General features: G+C 41.3%; 1 protein-coding gene across 1 annotated transcript in view; it reads right to left on the reverse strand.

The window, feature by feature from the left end:
• Positions 1–238: 238 nt before the first annotated feature.
• The window catches only part of LOC146612019 (dynactin subunit 1-like), a 35,433-nt gene continuing 23,320 nt past the window's right edge, over positions 239–12,351 (reverse strand). The window contains exons 8-30 of the mRNA XM_085342419.1: positions 12,161–12,184; positions 10,094–10,291; positions 9,476–9,680; positions 9,195–9,273; positions 8,932–9,091; positions 8,706–8,810; positions 7,994–8,185; positions 7,767–7,883; positions 7,475–7,627; positions 7,227–7,387; positions 6,867–7,035; positions 6,544–6,612; positions 6,151–6,363; positions 5,839–6,000; positions 5,273–5,404; positions 5,041–5,169; positions 4,641–4,783; positions 4,405–4,571; positions 3,402–3,529; positions 2,935–3,118; positions 2,478–2,551; positions 2,246–2,335; positions 239–2,098 (exon numbers count right to left, since the gene is read on the reverse strand). Of these exons, the coding sequence (XP_085198545.1) occupies positions 1,961–2,098; positions 2,246–2,335; positions 2,478–2,551; positions 2,935–3,118; positions 3,402–3,529; positions 4,405–4,571; positions 4,641–4,783; positions 5,041–5,169; positions 5,273–5,404; positions 5,839–6,000; positions 6,151–6,363; positions 6,544–6,612; positions 6,867–7,035; positions 7,227–7,387; positions 7,475–7,627; positions 7,767–7,883; positions 7,994–8,185; positions 8,706–8,810; positions 8,932–9,091; positions 9,195–9,273; positions 9,476–9,680; positions 10,094–10,291; positions 12,161–12,184 (3,192 nt within the window). The 3' untranslated portion in view covers positions 239–1,960. The remainder of the gene's footprint in view (positions 2,099–2,245; positions 2,336–2,477; positions 2,552–2,934; positions 3,119–3,401; positions 3,530–4,404; positions 4,572–4,640; positions 4,784–5,040; positions 5,170–5,272; positions 5,405–5,838; positions 6,001–6,150; positions 6,364–6,543; positions 6,613–6,866; positions 7,036–7,226; positions 7,388–7,474; positions 7,628–7,766; positions 7,884–7,993; positions 8,186–8,705; positions 8,811–8,931; positions 9,092–9,194; positions 9,274–9,475; positions 9,681–10,093; positions 10,292–12,160; positions 12,185–12,351) is intronic.

Consider the following 12,351-nt stretch of genomic DNA (forward strand, 5'->3'; position numbering starts at 1 on the left):
AACTATTTTTTACACTTTTAATGTACATATTTTTAATTTAAAGATTATGTTGAAATTAGAATTACATTTAAATGGAAACATCTCTGATGTTTTTGTTTGTTTGTTTTTAAGGTCAAATTCGCAACTAGAAAATGTTTTTATGTTAAAATAAACTAAATTTGAACAAATTTACATGTTTTAGATGTAAATTATTGTTTTTGCTTAACCCACAGTAGATTCAAGACGGTGAAATGCTTGTTTTAATGTCTTTATTGATCAGTTATTGGTTGTGCATGAGCAAGAAGCCACACAAGGAAAAAGGTAAGACAAGCTGCAGTTTCAGTACATCAGCTGCTCACTGAGAGCACAGATAAATATTACAACCAATAAATAAGAGATGTCTGCATTTCCCTCTTTAACTACAGTTACTTAGATTCCCATTAATAAATAAAACTTCAAGTTATGACAGCACTGTGTAAACAAAACAGTCTATTAGACAAATTAATAATAAATTAAAAGCTCCTTGAAAATCAAACATGGCAGATGTGAAGAGAAGAAAAACAAAGACTCTTTGGCAAAGATGTTGCTTTGCTTAAACAATGTTTGGTTGAAACAAATTGAAAATAAGACAGGTGACTGATCTTTACCAAAAGGCTCTCTGCAGGTTTAAGGCTCGGACAAAGTTTACAAAATCTACAGCAACGGGAAGCTCGGCAGAACACAAGCAATGCAGTCGAATATCACCAGTGCGACCAGTGTGTCATTTATACCAAGCCAATAAAGTACACAGTTACAGGTTACACCAAAAGTGTAGTATATGTGAAATCATTTAAACCATGTAATGCTCTGGCTAAAGTGCAGCCAGATTGTGTGTAAATCTGCAGAAGAATTTCAGGAAAACCACTGAGCTTAATGTTTTTGTTTTATTTTTCTGTTCTGTGCAGCCAGCAAAGCCACAGAGGTAAACACTAAAACCCTCAGTTTGTATTTAACTTCAGAAGGCTCAGTATTTAAATTAAATGTGCAAAAAAACCCCAAAAAAACCGTGTCAATGCCCGCTCACTTAAACTGGCAAATCCATCATTTCAGTGCTCCTTTCCTTTTACAGCAATGTTCTTAAAACGGAGAACGTCACTGTGACACCTCATGAAAGTTTACAGCACAGGCTCATGATTCTTCACATCTCGTTAGGCAATAACTGCAAACGGGAAATATGAAACAACATCCAATGTTCTGGCCAAATATAAACCACACCAGGGTGCAGGAGGAGGCTGGCTCATTTTCTACTACATAGATTTGGTGAATCTGGGCAGCATGCAAGAGCATTGTCGCTTGTATCTCTGTTTTTCTGGCCATAAAACAAAATCTAGACGTAAATTACAAGGATGGCATCACAATCTCATCATCCAGGTTCCAATTTACAGCCAGCAAGGCCTCAGTCAAATGCAGAGTTGCCTGAAACAAGTCACATGTGCAAAGATGTGCAGTCTGATTTTGGCTGTGTGAAAAAACAGAACAGTCCTTCTCTTTAGCCTCTGACCTGGACTGAAAGTAATCACTAGTAGTTAATCTCCCCAGTTATTTTCTCAGTTCTTTTAAAATGTCTTAAAATAGGAATAATTACAATAAATGTTTTTCAAGCCATCAGTGTAGATTCCACTGATATTCAAATAACACATGAAAACCCTCGACATTTAAAAACGCTAAAAATCTGAGGAAGACTTCTCAGTCTTCAAAACTTAATGTGACAATGACTAACACAGTTGCCAATAAGCTGCTTGTCAGTCGACTAACAAATTCAGACTTCTATATTTCTACGTTTTAGCCTTCACCTGTGCACTTTGATGCCAGAGCTGCAGGTTGTAATCTCATAGCTAATAACCTAAAAAGCCTCCTGGTTTGACTTGTTTGGCCCTGGAGAAAAAGCTGATGGTGGTGGAGTGTTTTGGTGCGGCTGGCGGGAAGGCGGGGCATGTGATGTTTAGGTCCGCAGCAGACTGTGAACTCGCCAAAGCTCCGACTGTGACAGGACGAGGCGGTGGACCTGCTCCTGACCGCGGGGACACGGCACCATGACCCTTCCCACCAGCACAGTGTCACCCTTCTTCTCCTCCTTCACCTAAACACAGAAAAGCAGTCGGCTTTAGAACTTTAAATTCACAAGTATTTGTACCCTGTTGCTACTGTGAGACCTCCAAAAGCTTTCATTCATCCACCTCCAAGTCAAAACAGAGCTTTACCAGAGTGCATGGACCAGCAGACTTACCTTAACAAATGAGGTCGAAGGGAACGTGGCGAAATCAGATGAGACTCGGGCTCCGGGCTGCAGGTTGACGACATGTTCTGCTACCTCGTCCTGACAGAAGCAGAAGAGATGAAGACTAAGGTGAGTACTTCAAGTTCAGCATCAGCTTGAACAGTAATGTTTTAATGTAACTTTTGTGCATTTTTATCAGCTTATTCTCTCTGTGCTTCACAGCTTTGTGTTTTATTTGCACCTTCAGTCTGTCCAGAGTGTCATTCAGGGACTGCAGTCTAGCTGTCTGTTCCAGAAGCTGAGCACCAGGGGTCACTGCAGGGCAAAAACAAAATGAGAAAATCTCTGAAATCAGTGCCCAACAATCAGTTCTAAATATTTGCACATGATTTCTGGTGTAATTAAGTTAAGATCATCCAGGATTCTATAGATTTAGCAGACAACACAAACAATACAAGGCAAATATTATGAAGACTTCCTGTTACCTAACCTGCTTTAGCCTACAGAAATGGGAAAATGCCAGTTTAATCAAAATAATTACTCTTGGTGGTGAGATATCAGGTAGGAGAACATTTTAGTTTTCTTTGCACATTAATTCTTCACTCAGCTAAAAGTTATTCAGTCTAACTGTGCTGCTTTTGACACTGTCGTGTCAAATATTTATGAATTCCTTTCCTCGAGGAAGAAATGTCACATACCAGGAGATTTTCCAGTGATGTCCACCACCTTGACATTGGCACTCATTTGCAGCAGTGTCTCAAGGAGCTGATCGGTCTTACGGTAGAGGGCGCTGGAGAGCACTTCAGGACGTCCGTCTTTGGAGGGAAGCTTGGTCACATTGAGAGGAGGCAGAGAGGCGAGCTGAGCACGCATCTTCTCCGCCTGTTGGAGAACACATGTTGATGGTGAATAAAAATAATCCATCTAATTTTAGGTGTGGTGATCTTAACTCAAAAAGCCTCAAACCATGTGGAAGTCGAAGTAAAATCTCAGCTTTGAAAATCTACAAGTTTGGGGTTTTTTTTAACCATATTTGTTGTGTTTAATGAAGGAATAATTTCACTCTTCAGTTATTTGTGTAGCCTCTGCAGGTTCTTTGACCTCTAAAGTGTGACTTCACTGTTGCATCCGTCGCATGCTGAGGTGGTGGAGAGGCATTCGTTACCTTCAGCCTGTTGTTCTCGTTCTTCAGGTGTTTGATGCAGAGCCTCTGAGCTTCGATCTGCTGAGTCAGCAGAGGTGAGTCGATCACTTGAACGCCCGATCCAGAGCCGACACCTGACACCATGTTTGCTGTGAACGATAACAGGAACGCCTTATGAGTATTTGAGTGCAGCCAAAGCTTTATTTAAACCTGAATGTTGGCAGTATTTTCACATTCGTTTGACCCTCTGACCACAGCTTTGCACTCTCGTCTTTAACATTGAGTTCTGATGAAAAAGTAAATAATCCTCTTGCATGCTAGAGGTGCACGGCGGTGGAAGCAAAAATACATTTGACTTTTTATTCCACTGCATTTACTTGGCAGATGCCATTCCTGTGCATTCTGACTGACTTGCATACAAACATATGCATAAATAATAAGCAGATGTCCTTAAAGACATGGGAGGGATATGGTGTGCATGCCAAAACAATGCATATACACAAAAATGAGTTCCTACAAGGTTTACTAAGACTTTTAGATACTGAGTACAACACAAACAATATGATGCTGTTTGATCCACCGTCAGATTATTTATTTCAATTTAATTCAAAGCTCTTTCTTGTGCTACAACGTCCTGGTTTAGTGGTATTATTATTTGTAGTGACACATGCATGTCATGTTTAACTCCTCTCATATCATGCGAGTGAACCACTAAAGGTAAAAAAATAAAATAAATAAGCATGCATCATCACATCAGATGCCAATAGAAGCAAGTAGATACCTTTTTGTTCCTCTGAAGAATGAGTAGGTGAAAATAAGAGGAATTAAAGCAGAGTTATACGGAGAGAAGAATCATTGGTTGTTGAGGAAAGGTATTAAACTGGAGTTAAAATAATGATATATAACCACAAAATTCAGTATCAATCCTGCAGTGTGATTATCAGGTAGGTTAGTTAAAGTGGGAATTTATCTATTACCAGAGAACCACCAAACTAAGAGCATGTTATGCAGCTGCTTCACTCACCTCCGGCCATTCCTGTGACAATGGAAGCGATTCCTGACGGCCCGGTTCCTCTCAGCCCATCGATGGTCATCTTTGATTGGCTGTTGATTCTCTGCTTCAGTTCGGCCTTCTCTGCCTCAAGCTGATCGATGTCGGCCTGCAGAGCGTCCATCGTCTCCTCGAACTCTCTGCAGAGGAGAGGACAACATCACACAATTGTAGATCTCAGTAATCTACAGACGTGTTCTTATTCTTACTTCTCCTTCTTCTTCAGCAGAGTCTGGGCTTCATCCAGTCGAGTCTGGATCTTCTCAACACGTTCGTCTGCATCTTTGGATGAACTGTCCAGCTTCTTTTCTAGCAGACTGAGACGCACGTTCGCCTCGCTCAGCTCTTCTCCCTGAAAAAGCACACATACCCCCCTAAATCAAAACACTGTGTCTCTGCAGAATTTGTGACTTTTCTTCAGATATTTTGGAGCAGATTCCCTCAGTGTGTACAGATGTGAACGTTGACCAGTTCAGAAAACACGATTACACAATAAACTCCAGATACATACCTATCATTTCAGCTGCATGAGCTCTAACCTGACAAAAGATTCGGCAGTTCTGTGTTTTTAATGTTTTTATTCACAGTGAATTTGCTGCTTCTCTCTACCTTGATCTTGAGAGACTTCTTCAGCTCCTTGATGACCGTCTCTCTGTCCTCCAGCTTCAAGCCGAGTCCTTCTGCATCTGTGATTTCTGCTCGAAGAGCTGCCGCTCGCACATCTACTGGCGGAGGGTTCTGGAAGAAAAACGGAGTAATATGAAAATAATATTCTGGGTTCACAAAGCCAGAACTAAAATACCGACACACCTTCACAGTGGCCCCAGACTGAGCTAATTACCTTGTTTTGAGGCTTCTCTGAGTCATACTCTCCCTCCTGCATAGCAGTCGCCATCTTGTTCATGGTTGCTATGACGATGCTACAGGACTGTCGCAGATACTCGTAGGGGTTGGCACCCTGGGATCCATAGATCTGAAAACGAAAGTATGATTGTCCAGGAGGCTGTCAAAACAGTTGTCCATAAACATGCTCAGACACACAACAAAAGTCAAAGTGCATGAACTCCTCGATTAGCAGGTGAGACTTTTATAATAGTTTCCGTTACATAAACACTTTCTCAGCTCACATTGAGTTCATTCAAAAAATTGCTGGCTTGCAAAATTTCCAATAATTCCTGCTGCAAGATGACTTCTAATGGAAACTGTTGTCACTGTGTCACTGCATTGTTTTTAATTCATTTAATTGAAATATTCTGCTATAAAAGAATTTTTGCACCTAAATCAATATTACTTTTTGTTGTCAGCCACAATTCTGAATTACAAATGACTCTAAGCAGTGTCCTGGACATACGTCTCAGTCAGGTCACTTGGCCTTTATTAATTAAGTACTAATGTAATGTAATGTACTTGTTCTCCAGCTTTGAACGCCACGTCCTCCAGTTTGACGGCCGACAGCCCCTCCTGTTCACCGAGAGGTGACATCATCTGAGCTCCGGCTGCTGCCACTTCTTGCAGGACTGCCACCACCCAGGTCAGGTGTTTCCTGCAGTCTGAAAGGGTGTCTGACACCTGTTGGGTAAAAAGGTAAAAACGAACATGAAATGAAAAAAAGATTTTAAAAAAATTTATTTTTTTTACTGTGACTTTCACCATAGATCTGGGGTTCTTGTTGTTTTGGGGTTTTTTTTTTTAACTTGATGGTTTGGTCACTATGGTTACCTGCTGTCCGAAGCTAAGTGCCGCTGGGATGCCGGGCGCGTCAGTTCCAGGCATTCTGCGACGGATCTTCTTGCAGAACTGCCTGATGTCACTACAGGATGTCTCCAGATCCTTCAGCAGCACGGCGAGATCGGCTTTTTCCTGACCCGCGTGCAGGAATGCCCGCAGACGACCCACCTCCACAGCCATGCAGTCCAAGGCACTCTGGGTAAACTGCACATGAACATAAGCCACGAGTAACCAGTGAAGTCTATTTTCTTTAGGCAGCAGAAACAGAAGCATCTTAATAAAAATACATGAAAAAAAGATTGAAACAAAGCTGGATTGAGGGCCGATGGGGTTTATAAACTTCCTACAGATTCCTCGGAGACTGCAGGTGATGTCGATACTCACTCTGATGTGATCAGCGAGCTGCATGGTGCAGTCCTCATTCTGATCTGCCAGGTGGATGCTGTACAGGTGCTGAAAAAGGACAAATATCATTAAACAAGCAGTAGGAGTATAAATTGCATGTTTTCATCATAATGCAAATGAATTTTGTAATACAATATAGAAAAATATACCATAATATATTGAAAATGTATTATAGTATAAAAATAAATAATATAAATATAATGAAAATAAGGCAGAATATTAGACATTAAATACTTTATGTTTTAATAAAACACAGTTATATTAAACTGCAGTAATCACGCATTACGTTTGTTTGTGTGTACCTGATAATATTTAATGGCCTTGGTGAGCGGCTCCACATTGACCGTCTCATCCAGCTGGTCTTTGTGCAGCAGGTCAATAAGGAAGTCCAGAGATCGCTCATGGACGCTCATCTCTGGGTACAGAGAGCCGATCTTCTTATAGACCTCCACGCTGCACTGAGACAGAGCTCTGACAAGCACAAGAAGAGCGTATGGAGGAGTTACTCTAATGATAAGCAACCCCTGAAAAAATTCTTTATTTGGAAGCAGTGAAACAGCGTCCGGCACAGCCAGGACATTAACACTGAAAATACAGTTACAACTTAAAAAACTGATAGAATAGTTGTTAATCTTTAGTTTAGAGTCTGTGGTGAAACTTACTGCTCATATTTGTGCAGCGTGGCCTGCAGCAGACTGAGCGAGTAGACGAGACCACCCGCGAAGCTCAGCTGCTCACCCAAAGCTCCCTTCAAGCCGGCTCGCTCCACACAGTTTTCATTCAGGTCAAATTTCTCCTGTGCCTGTTTGCTGATCAGCTCGGCCTAAAAGACATGTAAACAGTTACAAAAACATATTTAAACCTCACGAAGAGCAAGTCTCCAGTTTCTAAAAGATGCAGTGGCTTTTACCTTGCAGATGAGTCTGGGGATGAGCAACAACACCAGGATGCAGTCGTGGTCTCCACCGTGACGGAGGAAGGACTCTGGCATGAAGGAGGTCAGAAGAGAAACGTGTCTGTTGGCCTGACCCACCTCCATCTTCCTCAGCTCCATCTCAATAGCCTAAAACATACACAGACATTAGAAGTTTTGTTAAACTCCAAAGTTAAAATCAGAAGTTTTGATTTAAAACCTGTAAACACGTGAAAAGAGGATGAGAGCTACTTATTATTCAGACCAAAACCCTGTGATTGTTTCTGACCTTGGCGTAGGCCTTCGTCTCTGCAAATTTAATCTTGAAATCAAACATCTCTGCTGGCGGCTGCTGCTGCAGCTCTGCTGAGGCTTCCTGCTGGCTGGTCAGCTCTCTGTTCACCTCCTGCAGCAAACACATGAGAACAATCGTGACTGACTGACTGTAGGACACCAACACGTGATTAACAGGTTAGATGTGAAAACACATTTTACATATTTCCTCTACATGTTTACCTGTAGGTGAGCTGTGAGCTCGCGGTACTTCTTGATGGTCTGCTGGTAATCGGCTACGGTCTCCTGTGCGGCTTCAACACGTTTCTCTGCCTCTCGGACTCTCGCTGCTCCCAGATCCAGCATCTCCCTCAGCTCCAGCTCCGTCTCTCTGGCGTTCTCCTGCAGCTCGTCGTTCATCTCATTTATAGCTTCCTGCACAAAGGAGATGTGCACACAAACAATCAGGGCCACCTCCTTTTTTTGAATTTGATTTTTGAAATCTGTCTCTGTTTTTCTAGATCAATTAATTCTTGTGGGATAATAATGAGATTTTGCAGCTTGTATAAACTCATGTTTTGTTTATTCTTGGAAAAAACAACGTTCTTTAATGACAGGCACAAGACAGACGAGTTTCTTGTGTAGGATCATATGATCATTGTTCTAGGTCAGTGCACACCAAAGGAGCACTTTAATCCAACAAAAGCTGCAGTGATGACAAACACCAGATGGCTCCAAATGCATATTAATGACCCCGGCCCCATATTATTAATGAAATGAGTCAGCAAACAGCAATACTTCAATTTTTTCAGACCTTATTACTATGAATGTATGCAGGTAGGCCAGTCTGAGCAGTAAAACGAGATAGTGAGAAATAAATCAGAGTGTTTATGGACTGAAAATCACTTTGGGATTTTTTTTTTAGCCATGTTTGTTCTGGGCGATTGTCACTCACCAGATCTGTGACTGTCTCTCTCAGCTCTCTGACTTTCTCCTCCAGGTCCAAGTTCCTCTCTGTCAGAGTCTCCACCATCTCCTCTGCGCCTAAGGCTGCATCCACCTGAAACAGAGCACATGTTGTTTTTCTGCTGTTATCCATCCCACGAATTAAAAGATCACAGGCCTGGGGGGAGCTACCTTTCACTTCCTCTACATACAGCTGAGTCATAAGGTCCACTGACCTGCTCTTTCAGCTCATCGATGGTCTTTTCTGCCGCTTTCATCTCTTCCTGCAGTTTCTCCTTCTGGCTTCTCAAACAGTCAAGTTCCACGTTCTTCTTCTCCATCTGCTTCTGCAACTTCACGTGTTCCTGCTTCTCTGACGCAGACAGGTCACGCATCCTGGACACAAAAACACGCATCAGTGTTTTGGAGCTTGTAAAGTTCTGAATTAAAGTTCAGTTCAGTATAATTGTGGCTTTCATGAAGACATCAGCGGACCTACCTGACCAGAGCTTCCTTCAACCTGCTGTTCTGCTCCTCCAGCTGTTTCACATGGTAACTGGAGGCGGCACCATCTGAGCCTGACAGAAACCCAAAAACAATACAAAAAAGAAAAGCTCGTCATTAAAGCTTGCAAACTTTTCACTCTAAATTGATGTTCATTTTACATACTTTAAAACCCAGACTCAAACTTCAGTATTTGTATTGATTGTTCATGTCCTGATTTAACAGAAATGAGGCCTGGATACAACATCTGCAATGATAAAATCAGCTCTTCAGTACCTTTCTCCTCAATCTCATGCTTGAGGATCTCCAGGTCCATGGTGAGCTCATCCACTTTCTCCTTGAGGGAATCCACCTCCAGCTGCAGAGACTCTGCTCTCTCCTCAGCCATCTCCTTATCCAGCGTCGCCATCTCGATGGCGTCCGCTGTGTCCGACATTTCCTCCATATAACGCTCCTTTGCCTCCAGAGCTTCTTTAGCCTCCTACACACAGAAAAGCTTAGTTTCAACAAAGTATTACATAACTGCATGTTATTTAAACTGCATGCAAATCGTATACTTTTCCCCTTATTCCCCTTTAATAATAATTTTACAGAAAGTAAGAAGGTATGTGGCAGCCAGGTGCTGTTAATCAAACACACTGTGAACACTTCACCAAAATAAATAAATAATCTGCAATAAAGGTTGAGATGAGTTTAGGCCCAATAATCTCAAAACCTACAGACTTAAATTAAGAGTAATTAATAAGATTTTTAAATTTGTAGTTCATTGGAAGCTAAGGAAGGAATGCAATTGCTGGATAGTTTTTGTTAGCAGTCAACTGCTGCTTTTTAACACTTTTTCAGCTGAGCCTGAGCATCTACACTCCCCTCCCTCCTCCATCTGTGGCTCCTTACCCTCTTGGCCTCCTTGAGCTGCTTCTGCAGTTCGGCCTGCTGCTCTTGCATCTTGGTCTTCCACTCCTGCAGCTGCTCCAGCTGGATCTTGTGCTTCTCCAGCTCCTTCAGTTTTGCTTTGTCCTCCGTGCGCTTCATCTTCAGGGTCTCCAGCTTCTCCTCCAGATCCTTCACTTGATTACGCAGCGCCTCCTCTTCCTGGGTAACAGTTATATGGACAAGATGAAGGGGAAAAGTGAGATTTAAATAAACACATATTAGAGGAAACTCTCTAAAACACAAAAGGAGGATTCAAACTTCCATTTTCTTTTCTTTTTATGAATCATTTCTCTTTAATGATTCTTCAGAGTGAAGACCGAAAGCAGTGAATCAGGTTTAAAGTCTTGTGTTAGAAGCACTTACGCATTAAATATTAAACCTGCAGAAAATTCACCTGTGGAGAGAAAACACACGCACACACACTAGAGATGGCACGATACCACTTTTTTATGTCCGATACCGATACCGATATCATAAATTTGAATATCTGCCGATACCGATATGAATCCGATATAGTGTTTTTTAATCAACAAAACTGTTTTTAAAATATCTTGCTGCATTTTGTATAAGTTCATACTCAAGTTTAAAACAACAACTACACTAAAGCTATTCTGTTATACCTATATGCAAAAAAAAAATATTTCATAGTTCAGCAATACTGATCAATCTAATAAACTTAAACCTACACCATCCTCCCTATTCTGGTATTTTAAAGAGTACTTAGCATAAATATTAAGCAACCTAACTAATAGGGCTCCAACTCCCAGCAACAACAAAAATAAATAAATAAAAAATAGGGAACCACCCCTCACGCGCCACCTCATGATGCTTAATCGACGTAATCAACCTTAATTTGATGCAGTGTGAAAAAAAATGCACAGAAATCAATTATTTTTCAAGAAATATTAAATAGATTCAACATCTTTCTTCAACAAAATTGCAGACTGCACAGATGGTACCTTCCCAAAGGAAAAAGTACTATAGCTTACTAGGGTATATTAGACTTAATAGTTACTATATACAGTAATTGACTTCTATTCATTTTACATCAAATTAAAACTTTGGGTGTCAGATAATTATTTATTAAAAGCTAGACATTTTAAATGAGAATAAGAAAGAAAAGTATGTCTTTGTGCCCCCTTTTCCCAGTTAATGCCCTATCGGCCCCCCTGGCTAAACTTTGCTAGATCCGCCCCTGCACAGTTACCAGCGTCAGCTACGTAGAAAACGATTCTCGAGTAGAAAGTAATATTAAATAAATTCTAACAACAGCTGATCAAGCTTAAACGTGCTGCTGTTGTTCAGCCGCTGGTTTCCTCTTTCTGGTGCAAAGTGGGCCAAAAGCAAACTAGAGACACGACTGGCGACAGAAAAGCCGATCAGCTGATCGTTAAGCAGTTTCATGATTGAAGTAGCAGCAGGAGAGGCAGTCGCTCCATATATCGCTTGTTAAGCTTAACGCAGGAATGCTTTACAAACATTCAGAGATGGACTTACACACTTGCTTTACTTCTCTCGGGGATAACTTTGTCGGAGATGAAATGCCGGGTTGCTAGCGAAGCTCCACATGCTATCCAGACCACCGACAGGTCCTGCATGCCACAGCCGCTCTATCACGTGATGCATACTGCTCCGACGTGCTAACGTTCTGAGGTGAGTTACGGCGTGTTGCAAGTTTTGTGAGGTGCTTTCGTGATATTTAATGGATCGGATTACATTTTTTATTTTTCTCCGATATCCGATCCAGTAATTTAGGTCAGTATCGGACCGATACCGATACGTAATATCGGATCGGTCCATCTCTAACACACACACATGCTGTATTACACATCCAGTGTGCACACACAGATAATCACACTCCTCTAAACACTCTCTGAATCCTGTGATAAACGTGCAGCAGAGACAATCACTGCACACACACAGGTTAAAAAAGGAGCCACGCCTCAGCTGATTAAAACGTTAGTGAGAGCAGAACAACACTTCAATACTTCAAGTGCAGAAACATCACATCACACCACCTCGCTGCACCTGTGTTTCCATAGTGACATCTTCCTGAGGGGACAAAATACCAATTAGACTGATTATTCCGACTTTAACATTTCATTAAAAAAAAACAAAAAAAAAAACAACACACTCAGAAGGCGATTTTTACAAAAGGTTGATGTGATAATCTCTGATGTTTAAATACAACTTAATATGCAAAAGAAAACGAGAGACAC

Source organism: Diplotaxodon limnothrissa, linkage group LG19, assembly GCF_057381915.1.
Source record: "Diplotaxodon limnothrissa isolate DT_005_m linkage group LG19, D_limnothrissa_male_GT1.1, whole genome shotgun sequence".
Classification (NCBI taxonomy): Eukaryota; Metazoa; Chordata; class Actinopteri; order Cichliformes; family Cichlidae; genus Diplotaxodon; species Diplotaxodon limnothrissa.